The 24,642-nt window shown below is 40.7% G+C and overlaps 2 protein-coding genes across 2 annotated transcripts in view; both read right to left on the bottom strand.

The window, feature by feature from the left end:
• Window positions 1–24,289, bottom strand: part of LOC136866972 (sodium-independent sulfate anion transporter) — a 239,988-nt gene extending 215,699 nt beyond the window's left edge. The window contains exon 1 of the mRNA XM_067144074.2: window positions 24,262–24,289. Within this exon, the coding sequence (XP_067000175.2) occupies window positions 24,262–24,277 (16 nt within the window). The 5' untranslated portion in view covers window positions 24,278–24,289. The remainder of the gene's footprint in view (window positions 1–24,261) is intronic.
• On the bottom strand, window positions 6,537–12,528 carry LOC137497036 (uncharacterized). Its single transcript, XM_068225550.1, has 2 exons — window positions 12,384–12,528; window positions 6,537–8,103 (listed from the first exon to the last, which is right to left on the bottom strand). Exons 1-2 carry the CDS (start codon window positions 12,526–12,528, stop codon window positions 7,373–7,375), a joined length of 876 nt encoding a protein of 291 aa, XP_068081651.1. The 3' UTR covers window positions 6,537–7,372.
• Window positions 24,290–24,642: the final 353 nt, after the last annotated feature.

The raw sequence follows: 24,642 nt of genomic DNA, 5'->3' as shown, positions 1-24,642 counted from the left end.
ATGCGACTAAGCATATCGCCTGAAGAACGCTTGATTGCGACACTACGACGCCTCATGTTTTAATTGCCAGAGACACGGCCGCTCTTTGTGCATTTCAATAAATTTGTCTAGCAGTGCCTTTGTCCACTCCATGCTTTCCTTACAAGAGGCTTGATCTGTGAGGCGAGGTCTTTCCGTTGAGGTGCTGACAACAGGTATCGCCTGTAGCAGATAACGCCTCACTGATCTCGCTCACTAAAGAGCAGACCTTGCCTGTTGGAACGCGTCACATAAAGGCGCGTCCAGACTTGCAACAGAACATCGTAACGCAACCGCGTCGCGCTCCTGTCTGGACGGTACTGCGTAACTTCGTCGCGCAACCTTAGCCCGCAACGTGAACGATTCGGAACGAGGTTCGCTGCGTTCCTCTGCTTGTCGGTTTTCCCGCGTGACATCAAAGAGCTGCGCGCGCGGATGTTACAGCAAGCTTGGACGTACACAGGACCTCGGCGCGTAACACGCATTTGCCTCTGTCTGCTTGATCAATAAACATGGAGTGGATCGAGCAGAACACACTGCATTTTATTGAAAAAAATGAAATGGCGTATGGCTTTTAGTGCCGGGAGTGTCCGAGGACAAGTTCGGCTCGCCAGGTGCAGGTCTTTTGATTTGACTCCCATAGGCGAACTGCGCGTCGTGATGAGGTTGAAATGATGATGAAGACGACACATACACCCAGTCCCCGTGCCAGGGGAATTAACCAATGATGGTTATAATTCCCGACCTTGCCGGGAATCGAACCCGTGACCCATGTGACCAAAAGCCAGCACGCTAACCATTGAGCCATGGAGCTGGACACTGCATTTTATTGAAATGTACAGAGCTAAGGAAATTTTGTGGCTAGCTGGCCATCCCAGTCATTTCAACAATAAGGAATGATGCATGGGAGGAACTGGCGACGGAACTGAACACAACGGCCTAGGAATGCCGGAAGAAAATGACGTCCTTGCTTTCTTGTTTCCGAAGGGAGAAAGGCAAAATAAAGAAGAGCATGGGAACAGGGTCAGGTGTGTATAAATAAAACTATGTAATATTACTTGTAAAATATGGCATCAACGGGCGAGTTGGCCGTGCGGTTTGGGGCCGCGCAGCTGTGAACTCGCATCCGGGAGATAGTGGTTTCGAACCCCACTGTCGGCAGCCCAGAAGATGGTTTTCTTTGGTTCCTCATTTTCACACCAGGCAAATGCTGGGGCTGTACCTTAATTAAGGCCACGGCCGCTTCCTTTCTATTCCTAGCCCTTTCCTAACCCATCGTCGCCATAAGACCTATCTGTGTCGGTGCAACGTAAAACAATTAGCAAATAATAATAATAATAATAATAATAATAATAATAATAATAATAATAATAATAATAATAATAATAATAATAATAATAATTGTTACGGGGTTACCCGTGGAATGCAGAGGTGAAAGAAGGTTCGGGCTGGAATGGGTCTATCCACAAAGCTGAGATATGAATTAAAATTGCATTAAAGGTTATAATTTCGAAAATATCAAAACTTAACAATTTTCACCAAAAATTTCGACAAATAACAACAAGTCAAATCAGGTACAAGACCAGGAAAGCCAAGATTTAGAGACAATTTAACAATCTGGGCCTCAAGCCCTAATTTTTACAATGTCTGAGCTCTCAGCTCACAACCACATATTTACCAAAGGGCAGAAAACCCGTAATAACATGGAGCACTTGCTCGAACCTTTGAATATCAAGCCTCTCTGAGGCACTTTTACCACAAATAAAAGAGCTGACCCGCTCTCAATGTCCTGAGCCTATCAAAGGCCACAACAGACTTTACCATTAACTGCCCTCAAGGCACACTTACAAAGAAACAGGGGTATCTTGTACCCAACCTACTGGGCCTTAGTAGAAAAATAACAGGTTAAGTTAATGGCCCAAAATGCAAAATGAATGGAGGCGAGAATTTGCACTCCTACATGAAACTTCTTAAAACCTACGAGGCACTAGGCCGATAAAACAGGGGCTATTCCCAAACAATGGAGGTGACTCGTATACAGAATAAATTTAACACATTAAGGAAGAGTAGAAAAACGGTTACGAAAACGTAGTCACCTCAAATCCAAAATGAAGGGGAGCTCGAGAGGGCAAAGCACTCTCTATCCCCGATTTACAGTTAAAGATATATGAAGTTTTTACAGAATTCTACATGTTTAAGAGATAGGTTACATGGTAAAGGTTTCTGACCTTCCCCGCGGGTTAAACTGCTGAGCTAGCAAGAAATAAAGATGTTAAGCGGCCATTACCTTATTGAAGACTGCTGCCTGAAGAAAGAGGCGCTTTCCGCCTCCTGCTACACGTCCAGACACTAAGTTAACTGTTGATGATGTAGCCGAGAGACAAGAAAATCAGCAGTTTTTATACCCTCGAGGAAAATTCGAGACCTTTCATAAATAAAACAGCCACACCCACAGGCTTTTATTGGCTGGCTAAAAGTTACACATCAAAATTGAAGAAGAAAGACACGATTGGTCAAAAAATAATTACAGAAATAATTGATTGGCTAACTTTAAAACTGGCGGAAAGAAAATATTAATATTGCCAACCCACAAATGAAAGAACGAAATTTTGTTATAGGAAAACTTATGAGTACAAAATATCTTCAAGAAAAGTTCCTTCACTTCGCACCAGGGTGCATAATTATAGTTTTTTAGTAGAGACATCTATAAGAGAATGTCCACATTTCTTGATCAATGGAAAACAAAACAAGTATTAACAGTATTAACTTCGTAATCACAAAATTTACTGTAGTGACATCTTCTGAGACACTAATGAGTTAATCCAGTTTTTAAAGTTCAGAGTTTCTCCTGTAGAGGAGTACTTCAAGGCGGAAAATTCAAATGTGCGGCGTAGAGGTGTACCAGCCGGTACAATAATAATAATAATAATAATAATAATAATAATAATAATAATAATAATAATAATAATAATAATAATAATAATAATAATAATAATAATAATAATATGGCATCAGACTTTAAATGCGACGACGCATTCTTAAGCTTTCCGCTTTAAACAGTGTGTACGGTACTATATTGCTATATTTGATATATGCTGCTGCAGCTATGTCCATCTTTCAAAACTGCACTGTCTCAACTGACTGAACGCCGGTAGGTTGGTTACGCGTTACGACCTGCGGCGCGGGGTAGAAAATTTACCTCGCAACCGCGGTGCGTAACATAGACCCGGTTAACCTTGGCGCGCGAGGTGGTTACGTTCAGAGTTGGCGCCCTTGTCTGCACCGGCCTTAAGGCTCGTCTTTCGTCTGTCTCACTTCCTTTCCGTGTATGGCTAGCTAGTCACAGTCAACTATTGGATATTTCCGATAATACGCTGATTGATGCCATCCTACTTCCCGGGCATGAATAAGCTTCAATGACCTTGTGAGCAACCTTCACACGAAAGCTGATCAAGATAAAACACGAATATCTACTTTGGGAATTTTGAGATAACATTATTTAAAATAATCTCATTATATGTCAAAGTAGCACATTTTATCGCATTTGTCTCAGTATATTACGCTTATTATGCGGGTTCTTATTTTTATCATAATAACAGCTGGTAGCTTAATAAGTGACTTTACCGAGCTCAATAGCTGCAGTCGCTTAAGTGCGGCCAGTATCCAGTATTCGGGAGATAGTGGGTTCGAACCTCACTATCGGCAGCCCTGAAGATGGTTTTCCGTGGTTTCCCATTTTCACACCAGGCAAATACTTGGGCTGTACCTTAATTAAGGCTACGGCCGCTTCCTTCCTCTTCCTCGGCCTTTCCTATCCCATCGTCGCCGTAAGACCTATCTGTGTCGGTGCGACGTAAAACAAATAGCAAAAAAAAAAAAAAAATTAGTGACATAATTGCTACGACGTTGGTGGTGATCATTGTTCTAAGCAGAAGTACAATTATATGACTAGAACCTCTTACTTCTACCCCCTGTGGGTGGAGGTGGTAGAATACATCCTCAGTATCTATTGCTTATCGTAGGAGGCGGCTAAAATGGGACCCTAGTGCCTCTCAACTTGAGTACGTGATTTGGGGACCATGGGACTCCTCAGTTGAGTCTGACATTACTTCCACTTGCTTGTGCATGTCCGCCTGTAGTTATTTCTTGATGGATGCAATAGCCTACCTTTACGAACATTTAATTTAATGTTTAGCATGATCTCTCATGCAGCATATCAATTACCTTCAGGCGATTTGAGGACTGGACAAGAGATCTACCAGATCATGATGAAATTGATCGACAAATAAATGCATGTCTGCAGGTTGACGACATAATTTACTTCATTGGTGGAGAAACAGCAGAAATCCATTTCCTCATTAAGCAAAGCAAGTGCTATGTATGCCAGCTATATTTGTCTCAAGTGTGAGCTTTCAGTTGTTCGGGGCTATTAGTAGGAGATATAGGGTCTAACCTAGGTCAAGAGAGGGTTAGTGACCTTGTTCTTATCCATAATAATAATAATAATTTAGTGTGGCTATTTCTAGCAGGGTGCAGACCTTGTAAGGCAGACCCTCCGATGATGGTGGGCGGTATCTGCCATGTGAAGGTAACTGCGTGTTATTGGGGTGGAGGATAGTGTTATGTGTGGTGTGTGAGTTGCAGGGATGTTGGGGACAGCACAAACACCCAGTCCCCGGGCCATTGGAATTAACCAATGAAGGTTAAAATCCCCGACCGGACCGGGAATCGAACCCGCGACCCTCTGAACTGAAGGCCAGTACGCTGACCATTCAGCCAGCGAGTCGGACGTTCTTATCTATAAAAAACATGTAAATAATTTGAAAATTGGCATTGTTTATATTTTGTTATTTATTATTAAATTCGTGTGATTATTTTTATGCATTATTTATGTATTTATTTCTTTAATTTATTTAAATGAGCAGTATAATTTATTGTTACTTCTCCTATGTAGGCCTATTATTTTTTGTTCACTGATATATTATTATGTTATGGAGATGTACTATTTTCTACATAAAGAACAACATTATGTTTTGTTATACTAATTTAAAACATTGGTATACAAATATAAATAGAGTTCCGTTTATCCGACATAAACGGGCCGGCGAAACGTTGGATTAGCGGCAATGTCGGTAGAGAAAGAGATAAAAACAATATCGTGAATGTTTGCATATGATGATACAATAACATTTTTAAAAAATGAACATAAAAGATGTTGATACAGGTTTGTATTTAAACGTATTCAAGCTCTTAGGCTTATTTAAACGTGACATTACCAACGTTTTGTCCTAGTGTGGCAGTGCGCTCGTCAGTTGGATTGCCACACCTAGACGCCTACGGCTACTGCACCGTTGAGACACCCCTAGCAACCCCCTAAGTAGGACAGCGCAGTGACGGTGCACTAGAGGAAGTGTGCATCTCCACTTGTATAAATGCCCGCCTTTGGCTTTTATATAAAAAATGAAGTTTCCAGAAGTAAAGCATAATTTAAATATTTGCAATCGATGGAATTAAATTGTGGTTGCCTTCTTGGTAAGTTACTACATTTTTGAGTTTTCTTTTAAAAACTGCTGCTCGTATGCCGACTATTTTTTCTCACCGCCATGTCACGCATTCTTTACAGAAGTAACATAGGTCCTATATGGCTGGATGTCGTCTTATTGCTCTACGTATTGCCGTTTCAAGGGATCTGAATCGCCGGACTGAGTACCTTGAACGGTAGAGAGCTCTCCTTCTGAGCCCAACTTGGCATTTTCGATCACGGCTTAGTCCGGTGGTATTTGAAGGTGCTCAAACACGTCAGCCTCGTGTCGGTAGATTTACTGGCACGTGAAAGAACTCCTGTTAAACAAAATGTCAGCATTTTGGCGTCTCCAAAAATCGTAAAAGTAGTTAGTGGGACGTAAAAACCAATAACATTATTATTACAAAGGGATCTGAATCCTTCATTGTTTGTTATTTTGGCACCATCTTGATCAAATACGTGTTCTTCCTCTTCTGCTTCTCTTTTACCGTTGATCTCAACGCCGACGCCTTCATCAATCCCTTCAACTGGTCATCAAGGGCAAACCTCTCACTGTCGCATCGCCAGCAAAGGCGCGCTGAGTACAATCTGGGCTAGGTACAGTATGAGTGTTGTGGGGAAGGAATGTACATATTGTGCCAATTCTTGTGTGTCATTTTCACCACTTTTTACGAACGTGTCGGTTAAGCGGGACTCTACGTGTTGTCAGATCTCTTCATTTACTTTATATAGAAATAGATATACTTGCATCGCCATCACTTTACAATGTATTTTAATATATATGTCTTGCAATATAATAAATGGTTTATTTATTTATTTATTTATTTATTTATTTATTTATTTATTTATTTATTTATTTATTTATTTATTTATTTATTTGACGCCTTAAAGAATCATGGCCTTCAGACGGGCTATAACGTTAAATATGATATCCGATATCCTCATACATCAGCTACCGGTTCTAGGTCTGCGTTCATGTCCTAAACGCGTCTCAAAGAAGTGGAATTTGACAGAAGTATTTGAATGATATCGGTCCCGCGGTTTAGGGGTAGTAAGCGAGTCAGCTTCCTACCTGGAGGCTGCAGGTTCGATTCCCAGCTAGGAGGGATTTTACCTGGGTCTGAAGTTCACTCAGCCTGTGTAAGACTAATATAAGCTACCTGACGGTGAGAAGCGACCTCGGTCTAGAGAACAAATAGCTATAGAGCTGGACTTATTAGTAGCCAAAGAACTTCAACAAACAGATGTCCATTTTATCTCATTCTATAGAATGTTGGAGGAACCGTACGAGGAACTAGTACAAATGACTGCTCATTCCTTTTCACAGAACACCACTAAGCGACAATACGAGTGCGGAGGAAAGAATATTAATCACTCCAGGGTAAGGGTTATTTTATATTTAATCACCCATTAAAGTTAAAGAGAAGTTGTAAAAAGTAAAGAACGTATTTTTAAAAACAAAACTTCTAGTTCGACGGTCAGAAAACTGGTTTGACAGTCAGTTCGAGGAAATTAGTTTTACATCACTTGGTAATTGTACCTTTAAATATTAATCTATAACTCTTCGCATTAGATACACCATATTTTTCAGGAATGCCTGAATTCAGAGTCTGAAAAACGTAGTTTTCTTTTCGAAGATACAGTATATAAACAATTGTTTTTAACGCGAATTCAACCCTTATTTAGTCTTGATTCGGAGAGCTACGTGGTCACTTCCCATCCGTGTAGCCGGTGTTGAACTTGTTTGTGTTGGGCGTATGACTAACTGTCTCGTAAAATTGACCTGACCTGTGAGGTTACAGTACTTCGAAACATTGCAAGAGATGCAGATCACGAAGACATTGTAGAAGGTTGTCGGGACATCAGTAAAATCGTAGATGCAGGAGAAAACGTACAAGGGGGAGTTGAAGTGTTACCAGTCTGATTCGATGCTATGTCATCAATAAGACTGAGAGTTCTTCGTTTGAATAACTTCAGTTGATGATCATTAAACTCTTCCAACTCCGGCATCAGACTCAGTAAAAACATTTTAAGGGCCTCTCTTCTGTTAATTTTGTCGCTACGTTGTACTGCAGTAGCATCAAGTCTGGCCCTTTTAGCTTTAAAATAATCGATAAAAGACTGAAGTGCGTCTGTTTCAGGTCTTTGCTTCGGAGTCACCTTTCTCTTTTGTTGAGGAAGAGGCGAGGACTTGACTGTCTTTCCAGCAATATTGTCAGCTTGTAGAGGTGCAGCAAAACTTTCTGGTAGTGGTGGCGGCGATAATGGTGGGGACTGCGTCAATAAATATCTGGTTTCTTGAAAACTACTTTGTTTATTTTCAGGATTGTTGAACGCCTCTGTTTCGTCTTGAAATACATCTTGGTACATCTCTTGATGCATCTGTGGCACATTACCAGTTGCAGGTGGATTTAAGGTCTTGATGAACGGTAGAGCAAATTGCATCGCCTCTGCTAAATAATATGCCCTTTTCTTCTTCGATCCAGTTCCAGTCGGAGAAGGCTTCATATGACGGATGAAAACAGTACGCAGATTCCTCCATTTTTCTTTGCACTCAGTCACTGAAAAAAACGTAAGACCTGTTAGTTGCTACTATCACCATTTCAGTAGGTTTTTAGAATAAACAAGATAGCACATATATATACATACAGAGTACTGCTTTACAAGGAATGACACATCATTTTTGGCTCACAAAAAATACGTAATGAACTAAACTGAGGACATTTATGCATTAACAATCTTGTTTTAGACAGCCTAAATAGACATTAAAAGGATATTTCCTGTTGGATGTTTATTTGATGGTTGGTGCTGTGATGTGTTGTGTGTGTAAAAAGGGGACTGTGTTGGGATAAACACAAACAGCCAGTCCCTGAGTCAGAGACATTGAAAAATGAAATGGCGTATGGCTTTTAGTGCCGGCAGTGTCCGAGGACTTGCTCGGCTCGCCAGGTGCAGGTTTTTGATTTGACGCCCATAGGCGGCCTGCGCATCGTGATGGGGATGAAATTATGATGGAGACGACATACATACACTCAGCCCCCCTCCCAGTGAAATTAACCAATGATGATTAAAATTTTCGACCCTGCCGGGAATCAAACACGGGACCCCTGTGACCAAAGGCCAGCACGCTAACCATTTAGTCATGGAGCCGGACAGAGGCAATTAACAAACGCGGTTAAAATCCCCTACCCGGGAAGGAATCAAACCCAGGGTCTTCTACACCGAAGGCCTCGACGCTGACCATTCAGCCAAGGAGCGGGACTTTGTATCAACTTCTACTTAAGTAAAGACACAGATTTCTTTGGTTTCCTTAGTATGGCTACGCCACGGTATACCAATAGACTAATATACAGTCCAGCGCACAACCCAGCTATACCTGAAATAGGGACTGACTGGGTTTCGATCAGTTCTGTTAAGCCGTTTTCCCGTAACGTAATGGACACAGATTTAACTGAACCTACTTTCGACTTTTGTATATGTAATCAAAGATTAAAAACTAAGTATTAGGCAAAAATCTGAAGTGTACACACAAAATTATGTATTTCAATATGTGCCTATAACTCTCTGTTGGCACGACATGAACTCTACGGGGCAAGGAACGCGGAGCGTACGCTTCAAATGTACAGGAGACAGACAGCGTTAGCTACCCAATACTGATACTGACAGCTACACAATAATATAAGCTATAAGGGGGGTATTATCACTTCAACATCAAGCTCGCCTGGTGGCCATAATCGTTAAAGGGTAAAGTCTATATGGTCTGATATCACTATTGACCTATCCAAGGCTTTTCACAGGGTAGGTCATGGGAGATTACAGACGAAAATGAGGACTATTCTTCTTCTTCTTCTACTACCGCTTTTTCCCACACCTTTGGGGTCGCGGGTGCGAACTGCGTCGCACATGTGGATTTGGCCTTGTTTTACGGTCGGATGCCCTTCCTGACGCCAACACTATATGGAGGGATGTAATCACTATTGCGTGTTTCTGTGGTGGTTGGTAGTGTGGTATGTTGTCAATATGAAGAGGAGAGTGTTGGGACGGACATATACACCCAGTCCGCGAGCCAAAAGAATTAATTAGAAGCGATTAAAATCCCTGATCAGCCCGGGAATCGAACCCGGGACCCTCTGAACGCTGACCATTCAGCCAACGAGTCGGACGAAAATGAGGACTATTGAATTAGACAAAGAGTGGTTGAATGGGTGGCTACATTTCTAGAAAAGAGAACTCAAAAAATTAGAGTAGTGAAGTGTTGTCTGATCCTGTAATGATCAAGACAGGGCAATATAACTGGACCTGTATGTTTTCTTATATGTGTGTGTGTGTGTGTGTGTGTGTGTGTGTGTGTGTGTGTGTGTGTGTGTGTGTGTGTGTGTGTGTGTGTGTGTGTGTGTGTGTGTGTGTGTGTGTGATATGAGTAAAGGTCTGCCTCCGTGGTGCCGGCCTCTCACCGCTGGGTTCCATGTTTCAAACCCCGGTTACTCCATATGAGGTTTGTGCTGGACAAAGCGGAGGCGGGCCAGGTTTTTCTCCGGGTACTCCGGTTTTTCCTGTCATCTTTCATTCCAGCAACACTCTCCAATATCATTTCATTTCATCTGTCAGTCACTAATCATTGCCCCAGAGGAGTGCGACAGGCTTCGGCAGCCGGCAGAATTCCTATTCTCGCAGCTAGATGGGGGATTCATTCATTACATTCCTGAGCCGGTCGAATGACTGGAAACAGGCTGTGGATTTTCATTTTCATTAGTAAAGAATTAGAATCACAGATAAGGCTTTTTGCAGATGATGTTATACTGTACAGCGTAGTAAATAAGTTACAGGATTTTGAGAGATTACAAAAAAGAGATGGACAGCGGACAATGGTATGATGGTGAAAGGCATGAAAAGTCAGGTGGTAATATTCACCAAAAGGAAAAATCCTCTCGGTTTTAATTACTGGGTTGATGGGGTGATAGTAGCCTATACCATGGGGATCACTGTAAGTACTTAGGTGTTAATATAAGGAATGATCTTCATTGGGATTAACGAAGTTGTAAAGAAAGGTCACAGATCTCTTCACATGGTTATGAGGGTACTTAGGGGTTGTAGTAAGGATGCAAAAGAGAGGGAGTACATGTCTTTGGTAAGGTCCCAGTTAAAGTATGGTTCCAGTGTATGGGACTCACCTCGAATACTTGATATGAGAACCGGAAAGGATCCGAAGAAAAGCAACGCGATTTGTTCTGGGTGCTTTTCGACAAAGGAGTAGTGTTACAAAAATGTTGCAAACTTTGGGCTGGGAAGACTTGGAAGTAAGGAAACGAGATGCTCGACTAAGAGGTATGTTCCGAGCTGTCAAGGGACAGATGGCGTGAAATGACATTAGTAGATGAATAAGCTTGAGCGGAACTTTTAAAAGTAGGAAAGATCATAATATGAAAATAAATTTGGAATTCAAGAGGACTAATTATGATAAATATTCATTTATAGGACGAGGAGTAGGAGATTGGAATAACTTATCAAGAGAAATGTTCGATGAATTTCCAAGAAAAGTCTAGTTAAAATCTGACAGGGAATCTGACACCTGGACGGCAGCCCTAAACGCAGATTGATTGATTGATTGATTGATTGATTGATCGTGGCCAGCTGATTTGAGTCCCATTGGTGGAAAACAGTTTCACTATCAGAATGTTGGCCGGCAGGGTAGGAGATCTGGTGGCATGCAATTTTCAATCACTAGATCGCGTGCCAGAAGCCTGGATTCAATTCCAAACCTTTCTACAGTGTTCGTATGGAGTGAAGGCATATGAGGCTGTTGATGGTAATTCATCCGTTGGATGGAGACGTTAATACTTGAGGAGACCCCTTGGTGTTATATGACGGGAGTAGGCTATGTACCGACACCGGGTTTCATCCTTCACTTACCTCATTATCATCATCCCATATACAAACGCGCAGGTCCCCCAAGGGAGTCAAATAGACCTGCGCCAAGCGAGCTGAGCATGTCCTCGGACACTCCCGGCACTAAAAGCCATACAATAAAATAATAGTGGATTCGAACCCCACTGTGGACAGCTCTGAAAATGGTTTACCGTGGTTTCCCATTTTCACACCAGGCAAATGCTGGAACTGTACCTAATTAAGGCCACGGTGTTTCCTTCCCACTCTTTGCCCTTCCCTATCCCTTCGCGCCATAATACCTATCTGTGTCGGTGAGACGTAAAGCAAGTTGTAAATAATAATAATAATAATAATAATAATAATAATAATAATAATAATAATAATAATAATAATAATAATAATAATAATAATAATCCGACAGAGGTATGTCTGCAAATCCAGTAGCTCAAGCATTATGTAATGATAAATATACAAACAATAATGTAGCATTTAGGTTGTAAACGCACTACTCTCTGCATATAGGCCTATTTGCTCATCAGTTTTCAGTGATTCCAAAAGCAACCTGGGCTTCTCAGTCTAATATACAGAAGGTTGTTGTGGCCAGCTGATAGTTGCCTCGCCACCGCCAGTAATGGGCACGTAAATGAAAAAAAGCTAAAAGTAAAAAATAGCATCATACAAAGTTATTCTAATCTTTACTATTATGATTCTAGCCGATGCACCGGCATGTTTTGCATGATGTTGCTTGAAAAGTCATTTAAATAATTATTTTACTTTAGTTTCATTCTGTTCCATTATTCAATAATAATAGCCTATTATTGAAAAATAAAAATAATAATATAATAATAATAATAATAATAATAATAATAAATATAATAATAATAATAACAATAATAATGGCGATAATGATGATGTATTTGTAATACCATAATTATTAAAATAAAGAAATACATACCTGTCATTTTGACTTCTTTTGCCACTTCACTCCAAGCCTTTTCTGTTCTATCTTTTATTGAGTAGCCTGACAACTGATAGTTGTACAGCTCAGGATGTTTTTCAACTTCTTCCACGAATTTGATGTTCGCGATTTGTTCATTCATATTGCGGCACCAACCACGAAACAGCCACTAACACGCAACTGTGGTTGCTTTGCAATCTGAATACGAAGTTCCAGGCTACCGTTCCCTGATTGATCACTAACGGCTGAAGTTTGGGACAGGTCGTATGCAATGGCCCTGTCAACTGCATGTGAACACGCTTGCGCGCAACTCTCACGCAACCTATTGCCAACTCTAGTTACTACCCAGTCAAGCCGTGTTTCATTACCAGGGCATGATAGTGAAGCATTATTGATCTGGTTATTGTTGTGAGGAGTGCGGAAAGTTTCTCAGCGAGGTGACGGACAAGAGGCTGTTTTTAAATACCGGTACATTAAGCTAAGCAAAAGCAAACTGGTCATCGTTACTCATGGGCTCATTTGCAGAGGGGTGCAGTTCCAGGTGGTCTGGGGGATCGGGGAGTTGGCGGACAGGGATTCCGAGTAAATATTTAAAATGTGAAGTCAGAAAAATGTTTTTAAGCTACTGTATTTCTTTAGTTAGAGTAAAATATGCCCACTTTACTTCACTTAATTGCAAATTATGTCGGTAATAGATTATATACTTATTTATTTACTTTTTTGTTAATCTGGTGTAAAAACGGATATATCTAGGAATAGAACGGTTCGCGAAATAATAGAGGCTATTTTCTGTTAGGTTATGATTAAGGATACCGGTACCATGGCCACAGTTTGGGAGTAGGCCTAATTGAGTAAAAGTAAGTAATCGGATTACTTGTAACGGTAACGATTACACTTTCAGTAATTTTTACTTGTAATCCTGGTCTAGAAAGCCAAGAATAACGGCCGAGAGGATTCGCCGTGCTGACCACACGACACCTCGTAAACTGCAGGCCTTCGGGCTGAGCAGCGGTCGCTTGGTAGGCCAAGGCCCTTCAAGGGTTGTAGTGTCATGGGGTTTGGTTTGGTTTTACTTGTAATCATTACTGTTTACAAAATATAATTATTATTTGTAATTTACTTCTTGAAATAAAATTGTATGGTTACATTCTAGTAAATGATAGTCCGGCTCCATGGCTAAATGGTTAGCGTGATGGCCTTTGGTCACAGGGATCCTGGGTTTGATTCCGGCAGGGTCGGAAATTTTAACCATAATTGGTTAATTCCTCTGACACTGGGTGTATGTATCGTGTTCATAATCATTTCATACTCATCACGATGCGCAGGTCGCCTACGGACTTCAAACCAAAAGACCTGCATCTGGCGAGCCGAACTTGTCCTCGGGCACTCCCGGCACTAAAAGCCATACGCCATTTCATTTCATTTCAGTAATTGATATACATCGCAAAGAAGCAGAAGCAGGGAAAACATAAATGATAAAGATAATGTTTTAAGTTCTACTGCAGCAGAACTAGTAGCTTCACAAGTTCTGGAACAGGTAGTTTCTTACCTCTCCAGTACTACAAAATATATCATATTCATCTCACCGATGTTTTTAAAATTAAACACAGGTATTCATTCAAAGCACTCCTCTAGGACATCTTTTCATAAAATGCAAGTACTCATTCTCTCAAACAACTCGAGGCTTAGCGATGAGAATGTTGAGAACAAATTGTTTTAGTTGTCAAGTAAATGGCAAATTATTTGAAACTCTACAAATCATTAACTAAAACAACAATGATGGGCAAAGATCATTTCAAAAGTTACAAGCTATCATGGTTGCATTGCATTGTTGGATGCGCTTGAGAACGGTTGGCTGTTGAGAGAGCTCTTGCATTATTGTAGTGATAAAGTAGTGAAAACCTATTGAAATAGCTAAATTTTGTGTATATCTGATTCATTTAGTGCTGTTTATATAGTGGTGTTTAGTGCTTGTTGGTAGAAATTGGGAGTAGTGGTATTCATTTAAATTTTGTAACAAGTAATTCAGTTGGTCTTCAGTAAATTACGTTTTCTAGGTTAAGTAAGCTAGCTAGGTGTACCTTGTTTCGAATTTAGGTTTAGGAAATACTCTAGGTAATAATATTAACTTTAAAAATATTTGTAAATATCTGTAGGTTCGTTGATTATACTTACAAAGGCAGATTATCATAAGGAATAGTACCGTAACTTCTGCAGAAACTTCTCCGGTATTTCGTATAGATATCTGTTCAAACTATCGCGAAGGTAATAATTTACTACATTAAAAAAAACACGATAGGCCTGTAAACTTCCATTTAAAAAGAAGTTAAAGAGATTACACGGTAATAGTTAGCAGTCGTATTGTTATTGATTATTGTCGCTCCTCATATTCAAATATTGCATTGTTGGCTACAGTCGTGAACAAAGGGTGTAGTGTAGTCAAGTAAATAAAAATCAGCTGACCTTGTATTCCATTCATTTGTACTTCTGAGTAGGTAGTTAAAGTATCCGTAATCTATATTTCGCTCCCTCGATTATATTTATGAGCATTGAGTATTTATGAGCGGTTGGCTAATAATAAATAAAGTTCATATATCCAAGAAATTGCAGTTCAAGTCCCTGGAGTAGTAGTAGTAGTTTTGATAGAAATATTTGAGAAATTACTGTAGACAACCTCGTGTTCTTCAGTAGGCCTAATTAAGGACACTTTCATTCTCCGTCCCGTGGAGTAGGGAAAATAATAGTAATCCACCAGCTGTAATAATCACATAACCACATTTCAGTAGAATTGTAGTGAAGATAAGGTATAATATATTAGATAGTATCTTGCCAGTTATATTCGTGTTTTTCTTCGTGTACGGCAATCCTTTCGATACTTAAGCATTTAACCAAACGCAGTGTAGTGCAGTGTAGATACATTGTAGTATAGATACAGTACATTTAGATAGTGCCGTATCTTGCCTGCTATATTCGTGTGTTATTTTTCGTGTGTATCTATTAGACCGTAATACTAATAATAATTTGTCTAAGCATTTAGCTTCGTTGTTAATCTTTGAGTACAGTAGTTCTTGCAAATTTCATTAACTTGTATATGTTGAATTTCTTTTTTATTGAATAAATTATATTTATACAACCTATTTTTCTTGCGGATATCTCCAGTCCAACCCACCTTTCTCATGAGCTAGGTGATAGCAAGTGCAACCCATACTCCTTCCCCCATTATGGTGCCTATGTTCGTCAAGGTCGTTTACTTAGACAGCCAACCAGTGGAAGAAGCAGCGTGCGATTTTAAGAGGGAGATGGACGAGGATTTCTTCCCTTCTGTCTCGAACTATTCCACCCTCCGGTTATAAACGAGCCATCCTAACCGGGGATATTTTTTTAAAATGTAGAATTCTTACTATTAAAAGCTGAAAACAGTGCCATGCATTCAAATGTCTCGGACCAAATATTCATTCTCTCATTGTTGGCTGAGTCTGATCCGATTGTTGTACGGGAGAAGTAGCAACTGAGTGCGAATTAACTGGGGGAGAGAGTATTTTCTGGCTGGTAAAATTATTTTCTTTCCTACAGATTGTATTTACTATTTATTATTACCAGGGATTGTGAATTAAAGATCAGTGATAAATATCAAGATGATTCTGCAAACACAGAAACTATTAAAGAAAAAACAGGAATACCGTACTTAGGTATATAATTAATTAAAGAAGTTATTCAACATAATTCAAATAGTGCTTGTGTCTGAGGGAGAGTATGAAAAATGATTGTAAGTATAATGAATGGCACGATACACTGACCAAGCAAAGGGACAAAATGTATATTCAGACACTATCGACTCTGATATTTGTATCAGAAATGGGACTTAAGAAGACACTCCAGTAAAATGGTTTGCAACTGACTGGATAAAAGAAGAAATCAAAACTGTGCTATGTCTCATAGAAAGGGCAATTCAAGGGCATCATCTTTCATGCATACATACATACATACGCATTTTTATTTACAAAACAGTTGAAGGTTGCCACAATATCCAACGAAACAAATGAAATTACAATTTTGGTTTACAATTATTTTGTTGATAACATTATTCTCATAAATGCCTTTAAATTAAAAGAGTTATGACGCGTACGGTACCAATGATTTCTCAGTAATGAAATGGAACCTCGTAAAGCTAACATAGACATACATACATACTGCAGCTGTCCAGGGGTCCAGAGCAGAGTTTAATTATCGTAGTTCACAAATTCGATGAATGAATGGAATATGTTAGGTGAGATCTTCGAAAACTACCCCCGGCATCGAAATCCATCCTCCCTACTTTCACATTTACCGCGGCTGAGCTCGAGAGCAAATGGATCAATGGTCTGTTCGCTATGAAATGGGCACTAAATTAATTACGGTATCTAGAAAGTAGGGGAATCCAATATGAAAGGAATACGACTTTCACTACTAAATAAGAAGAATGGTGTTCCATACTTTAAAAACACAACCTTTAATAAACTCAGAAAAACACATACGGATATGATCTTACATAAAAGAAATCGTGACTTAAATGTCTCTTCAGTCTCTATCTGAACTGCATCTTTGCACTTCCTACTAATAACGTTATCGAAGAGGCGTCCCCCTTCGCTAACACTTATTACACTAGTGTCCAAAAGTTAAGCATAAGTTACTAGTAAGCAGAGCACATCGCAAATCGCACGACATATGCACATACCAGCCTTACGTGTTCGCTCTTTATAGGAAAGGAATGTTCCCTGCTTTGACAGCGACGTAACCGCATGGTAAACACAGCCAGTGCCTGCGCCCCATATTCCCACAGTTTTGTTTGCCCTGTTATAGTGTGCAGAATGTAGCCTCGTGGTGAATGTAACAACATAATGGCACAATGACGCGATTTGGACCCCGTTTTGCAGGGTAGAATACTCGGCCGCCTGGAAGCAGGCCAGGCACAGACCGAAGTCACAGTATACTTGAATGGGCCACAAAAAGTGATTTCCAGGCTTTGAAGACGATTTAGAGACACATGAGATGCTAGTCGTAGGCCAGTACCAGGTCGACCAAGGGTAACCACCCCACAGCAGGACCAATATCTGGGCTTAACTGCCCGACGAAATCGGAGTGCACCTGCAAGACAATATTGTAATAACTAAATTTAGTATTTCCCTTTCATTCAATAATTTTTCGACTATGTTCGATTCATAGCCAGGTCAGAGATGTTTCATGGTATCCACTGCCTGTCTATCCCCCGTAGTGACTAAAAGGGTAAAATCATTTTATTTTATAAGCAAGATGAGTTATCAAGACAACATATGAAAACACTTCCGGTCCCTCTTCGCTCCCTCTACCCACACACAGCTAAAAAGAGGAGTTAACCAGTTCCTTTTGCAACGAGGTCAGCGCTGTCCGAGCCATTCAGCGTAACAGACTAAGTATACACTGACTTAGCAAATCTCATGGGATAGTCGCCTAACAGCGTGTGGGGCCTCCTCCTCTGTCCCTGCGAACTGCAGTGAGACGCAGTGGAAGTGAGGCGACAAGTCCCTGATAGTCCTCTGGACGCAGCTGACACTAAATCGTTTGCAGAGCGGCCGCCAATGCTGGTATGTTCGTGGGTGCAGGATCCATGGCACGGAGCCTGCGTTCCAGGATATCACAGATATGCTCCATAGGGTTCATATTGCGGCTCCTGGGTGACCATGGCAGTCGTTGGACCTCCGCTGCATGTTCCTGGAACAATTCCCGGGCGACGTGGGAGCAATGTGGCAGCGCGTTATCATATTGAAACACCGCAGAACCGTCTGGGCGCTGAAAGGCCATAAATGGGTGGAGATGGCCTCCGAGCAGCTCAACATACCGCGTACCCATTCAAAGTGTCTTCCAGAACAACTACGGGGCCCATTCCATACCAGGAAAATGCACCCCAGACCATAACAGAGACACCAGCGCCCTGGACCACACCTTCGAGGCAGGCGGGATCCATCGCTTCATGTGGTCTGCGCCATACACGGTGCCTCCCATCAGCATGGTGCAGTTGAAATCGTGATTCGTCCGACCATATCACGTTACGCCATTGTTCCAGTGTCCATCCCTGGTGACTGGCGACAAATGCGCGTCGTTGTGCCCGATGACGGTGGGTTAACAGTGGCACTCGTGTGCGGCGCCGGCTCCCATACCCCATAGAACCCATGTTCCTACGGATTGTCCACTGGGAGACGTGTCTAACACGGCCTGTGTTGAATTTAGCCGTGATTTGTTGCACGGTTGCCCGTCTGTCACTATTGACAATCCGTCTCAGATGTCGCCGGTCACGGTCATCGAGGGTGGCTGGACGGCCGGTCGTTCGTCTGTTGTTGATGGTGACACCCGCATTCAACCATTCACAATACACCCAGGACACGTTGATCGTGTGAAGCCGAATTCCCGCACCACTTCCGAAATCGCACTTCCCATCCGTCGGGCACCGACCACCATACCCTTCGAACAGTGTCAGCTCACGATGACGTTCCATGTTACACCTGTCACATGCACAGCCACTGCTCACAAGGTCTCTTATACAACTGCCGCTGGCACAGGGGGCGTGTGGTGCGCAGACAACACACCTGCGCATCAGTGCTCCGCTATCCCATGACATTTGATCAGTCAGTGTATACCATTGTGTGTGTTATGATTAAATGTTAAAAATCCTCTCTGCAGCGAAGGGGGCGCTGTTTATAGTTATTTGTACGCCGAATGGGGACGTAAAGGCTTGGGTCGACCTCACGATGATATTCACCAGGAGAAGGGGTATGTGTAACTACCCTCTCCCTATGTACTATCATATAACATGTTATTCATTTTACCTATCCGTAAAACTAGGGCTAGACGATGAGGAGAGTGGACATCTATCTGTCGGGATGGTAACCTAAAAGCCTTAAGCAGATGCAAAACTTAGTATAGAGACGCATTTTTGAGAAGGAGAAGTGTTTATAGTTATTTCGTCCGTCGGATGGAGACGTAAAGCCTCTATGAGGAGGAGGAGAAGGGAATCTATCCGTCAAACTGGGCCAGACGATGAGGAGAAGGATAAGGAGGCTATCTATCCGTAAAATTGCACCGGACGATCAGAAGAAGGAAGAGGTGAAAAGCATCTATCTGTAAAAACAAGGACAGGCTATCAGAAGGAGGAGGGCATCTATCCGTAAAACTATGCGCCAGACGATGAGGCGCAGTGCATCTCTCTGTCGGATGGATACATAAAGCCTTCAGTAGATAGCACAGATGCACAACTAAGTAAAGATGCGTTTTAGGAGTGTTCATAGTTATTTATCCGTCGGATGGAGACGTAAAAGTCTTAAGCTAAATGCTCGATAACATAGGAGCACAACAAAGTAGTCCGTCGGGATAGTAACGTAAAGCCTTGACATTTGTCATACTGTGATGTCGCAGCTCTAAAGGCCCGCGTCAGTCTGCATTAAGATCATGTCGCCATGTTTTGACTTGATGGATGGAGACGTAAAGCCTTGAGCTGACCTCTCAGCAGCTGGGGCTTCAGATGGCGACTGTATAATTAGGCCCCTCCAAAATGGCACCGGGAACGGTATCTGATCGTAAAACTAGGTCCAAGATAACGACTCTCCAAAATGGTGGCGGGAGGAACATCTATCGGTAAAACTGGACACAAGATAGCGACTGTGTAGTTAGGTCCCTCCAAAATGGCGTCGGGAAGGGTATCTTACCGTAAAACTGAACACAAGATAGTGATTGTGTAGTTAGGCCCCTCCAAAATGGCGCCTATGAGGAGGAAGGGACATCTATCCGTAAAACTGTGTAGTTAGGCCCCTCCAAAATGGCGTCGGGAAGGATATCTGACCGTAAAGGCCCCTCCAAAATCGCGCCTGTGAGGAGGGAGGCTCATTTAACCGTACTACTGCGCCCAAGATAGCAACTGTGTAGTTAGGCCCCTCCAGGATGGCGTCGGGTAGGACATATTGCGAGATGGCGTCGGAAAGTGCACCTGCCCGTATGAACTAAGTCCTGTAATGTTAGGCCCCTCCAATATGGTGTCGGGAAGGCGATCTGGCAATATGACGTCGGGAAGGGAATCTCTCCGTAAAACTACGGCCCTATGAGATTAGGCCCCCTCAACGATAGCGTCGGGAAGGGCATCTGGCCGTAAAACTAGGCCATGTGTAGTTAGGCCTTCCAAGGTAGCGTCTGTGAGCTTAGCCTTGCACACTTATTCAAATTATGCGCCTCACACCTGTCAAAACAAGAGCACGTGGTCAAACAGAAAGCACGTGGAGTGAGGTTAGGTCCCTCAAGATGACGTCTGTAAAGTTAGCCTTGCACACTTATTAAAATTCCGTGCCACACACCTGTCAAAACAAGAGCACGTGGTCTTAAAAAGCACATGCAATAAGGTTAGGTCCCTTCAAGATGACAACTGTTAGGTTAGGGTCGTTCTCTTATTCAAATTCCGCGCCTAACACTGCTTATGTTTGTAAACGAAACAACGTGGTCTTGTTTGTAAACAATAGCACGTGGCCGTGATGTCATGGGATCAATGACCTTGCCAGGGGCAATGACCTCGTGGGAAAATGCTGATTCAGCACCCATTGTTTCTGAACCGCTGTTGTTCACTACTGTGTGAGTGTAATATTTTTTATTCTTCGGAGTTTATTTCTCCCATATTTTTCCAAAAGTTTTTGCTATATTTTCGTAAGGGATTAAGCTCATCTGACGTGCGAATGCTACGGTAGAGATACGGATAGATTTATTTTAAAACAGATTTCTGTATTTTAAGGGGAGACATTGTTTGATTATTGCACTTGTGTATGGTTCAAGTCATTAATGTAGTTTTTGCCGTAAAATGTTTGTCGGATGTTGCGAATTGTATTATGATATTTTCCTCGCACATTATGCCATGTGGAGAGATGTTGTATAGGATTATGATATTTTTATGTGCTATTTTGGGGACGAATCTTCGCGTCATTATGATCGTAAGTACATGTGAAGTATTTTACACGACGTCGAATATAATGATGAATATTTAAGGATTATTCGTAGTCATTTCACATATCTGCGATTGGTTGTTTTCCATGAGGGGAAACATAGGCGGGAGCATTTTCACAAAGTATTATTGAACCACGAGGTAAACCGCATGTCTTCTTATGAAATAAAATTGGGCATATGAGATTATTATAGCCTTTTGTCAAATCTGATGAGCATAATCATAATGATATCAGAGCCTAGCTGGATGATAATGATCAATTCCTTAATATTCGACAGATTTCCGTAACGACTTTAGTTCGATGTATGTAGTGACAACCTTATCAGTCACAATCACCCAGACTATAACAACCGGGTTAATTAATATTGTTTTTCAGTTATCATTTATGGGATTATTTCATCTCCATTAAACTCGATGAAACACGTGAGGACACGTGCTGTGCATTTATAAGATAGTGTTTTCGAAGTATAATCTAACCTAGTGGTAGTTTGCTGCATTTTTTCTTTGGTAGATGACGGTAACGGGAGATTTCTTACTTGTATTTTATTTCCACAGGTTGAGTGATTTTATTTTGTGCAATTTATTTATTTATTTATTTATTGATGTGTGTGTCACCATCGTTGTGCTAAGTTTCGGCGTTGTGTTAAGGACGTTGGACATGGTTAAAGATTTATTTCGAATAGTTTACTTTTCTTCTTTTATCGCGTGGAGTTACGTGTATTTTGAAGTTGCGCTGAACATATAGTAATCAAAACGTCGAATTAACTATGATTCGCAGAGAACCAAGCATAATTAAGTAATGTTCTGACCAGTTTATGTTCGAATTTAAATTGTAAATTTTGTATTCGTTGTTTTGACAAGTAATGTAACTGTAATACTTTAAAAATATATTTCCAGATTTCCTACATAATTTAATATGCGCACGAGCACCACTCCATTATCGAATTAAATTTACATTTATTCAAATTCGAAATTAATTTAAAATGTCGGAATTATTAGGAATTTATTAACATGTACCATCCCATTTATTTTATTTCTGGATGTACATCAAGAGTTGAACTTAAATTTAAAATTTAGTGCTCATGTTTCATTATCATAGTTCTCAGGATGATTTAATTTCTTTTTTAATATATCATCTACCATTGGTTTTATTTTGAGAGTCGTTATTTGCCGATATCTGTCCATTTTCTTTGATCCGCACCATTTTTGGAACATGTCAAATCCCTTACTGAGCACCCCTGAGAGTGTCTCATGTTTTTCAAGTAGTTAGTCGTGGCGTAAACGGACAGAGTATGTATGTATGTATGTATGTATGTATGTATGTATGTATGTATGTATGTATGTATGTATGTATGTATGTATGTATGTATGTATGTATGTATGTATGCGCATCACGAGAAAATTGCTGAAGTAAATTTAATGAAAATCGGTATATAAAGTTGGGGAATGTCGCATTACAATCTAGGCAACAAATAATTTTATTCACGCTGTGTGAAATGGTAGTTTTGGGGAAGGCCTAAAATGTCATTCTCAAATATTTATGTTATGAGTCGTTCTATCGATAAATACTACATAACTGAAGTTCTATGGAATTGAATTTCCGATCATTTATGTCTTACAAATTTCCCGCACCGGCTATGATAACAGAGATATTCGTGAATTTCAATTTTTGTTGCTAAGTCCAACTACGAGAAAATGGCTGATCAGAATATAATGAAAACCGGTATTTAAAATCTGGGAATAAGGTGCTACAGTCTAGGAGATACATATTTTTTATCCACGCTGCATGAAATGGTAGTTAAGGGGAAGGGGCCTAAAATTTAATTTAAAAAAATACATATGTTATTGGTCCTATCGAAAAGTATTATATACCCTAACAAAAGTTATAGAGAATACAAGTTCCAATCATTTGTCTTGTACAGTTTTACTGCACCGATTATGATAACAGAACAGTGACTTTTGTTAGTTAGTCCATATCAACGCCAAGCATTGTTAATATGGAATTTGTTTAATGGTGGTAACTGGCGATGGTCTTTTGTCATGATTGTCTTAAGGTGTGAACCCGCGTGAATCGGTCAATATCAACAAGGAAAATGTGAAGATTTTAAAAACTGAGAAATTTTTTAAAGGAACGATCACTCGAAGAATACGACCAGAGGGAGTCATTAAAGAAGGAAGGACTGCCTTTACATTACATGCTTTAATATCCGAAAGTCGAAAGAAAACTAAATGTAAAGGTCTACAATATCGAGAGCTTATAAAACTGATCAACAATAACATTACATTGACCATTGTTGTGATGTGATTTTTCACTTCTGTTGCCACTCGTCTCCGATAGATGGGATTACTGCTGCGTTCCGAGTAAAACAGCATGCCTATATTGGCGGAAAGTAACCAGGGAGTTAAATTTTGCACGTTCTCTGTGATTGCCCAGTCAACGACGGGTATTGCAGTATGAGCAGCTAGTATGAAAACAAATTTGGAATTCAAGAGGACACGTTTGGGCAAATATTTGATTACGGGACGAGGGGTTAGAGACAGGAATATTTTACCAAGGGAGATGTTCAAACATTTCCAAATTCTTTGCAATTATTTAAGTAAAGTCCAGGGAAACAACAGGCAGGGAATCTTCCACCTGGGCGACTGCTTACTGTAAATGCAGATCAGTGGTGATTGATTGGCATACTCCGGTATTCGATCTAATACTTCTTCCTTTTTTCCTCTAATTAATGTGATGATTGACAAGGTGTAGTTCCTCTTAAAACAATAACCACCACCACCAGCAGCAGCACAATTCCCTGAAATATTAATGTTTGTCCCTCATATTACAAAATGTGTCAGTAACTTTGAGATGTTTAAGTACCCTTCCACACAATACTTACTTACCTGGACCAGCTTCCATGGTGCGGGAGAATTTTACTCTGTGCAAAGAGTGAACAGAATGTAATAAACTTCAAGATTACTGATATCTCCACTGATAAGTGCATAAGCTACACGACGAAAGAACGAATGATTTGTTGGCTTCCTTAAGGATTAAGCACTTGTTATAAGATTTAAATGATAGTAAATGTTCAAATCCCATAATCCGACTAAGAAGAAAAAACACCTTTCTCATTCCAAAACCACATAATTGTCTTTTCAGCAACGTTCCTTAGATGTGGAAGATAACAGCACAAAATTAATTTTATTACAGCCAAATTCGTGCCAAAACTAAATTAAAAACAATCATAGGCCTACAATAGTCAATGTATCAACAATCAAAACCAG

The sequence above is a fragment of the Anabrus simplex genome, chromosome 1 (assembly GCF_040414725.1).
Source record: "Anabrus simplex isolate iqAnaSimp1 chromosome 1, ASM4041472v1, whole genome shotgun sequence".
Taxonomy (NCBI): domain Eukaryota; kingdom Metazoa; phylum Arthropoda; class Insecta; order Orthoptera; family Tettigoniidae; genus Anabrus; species Anabrus simplex.
The sequence above is the reverse complement of the archived record's forward strand: the minus strand, read 5'-3'. Positions and strand labels throughout refer to the sequence as shown.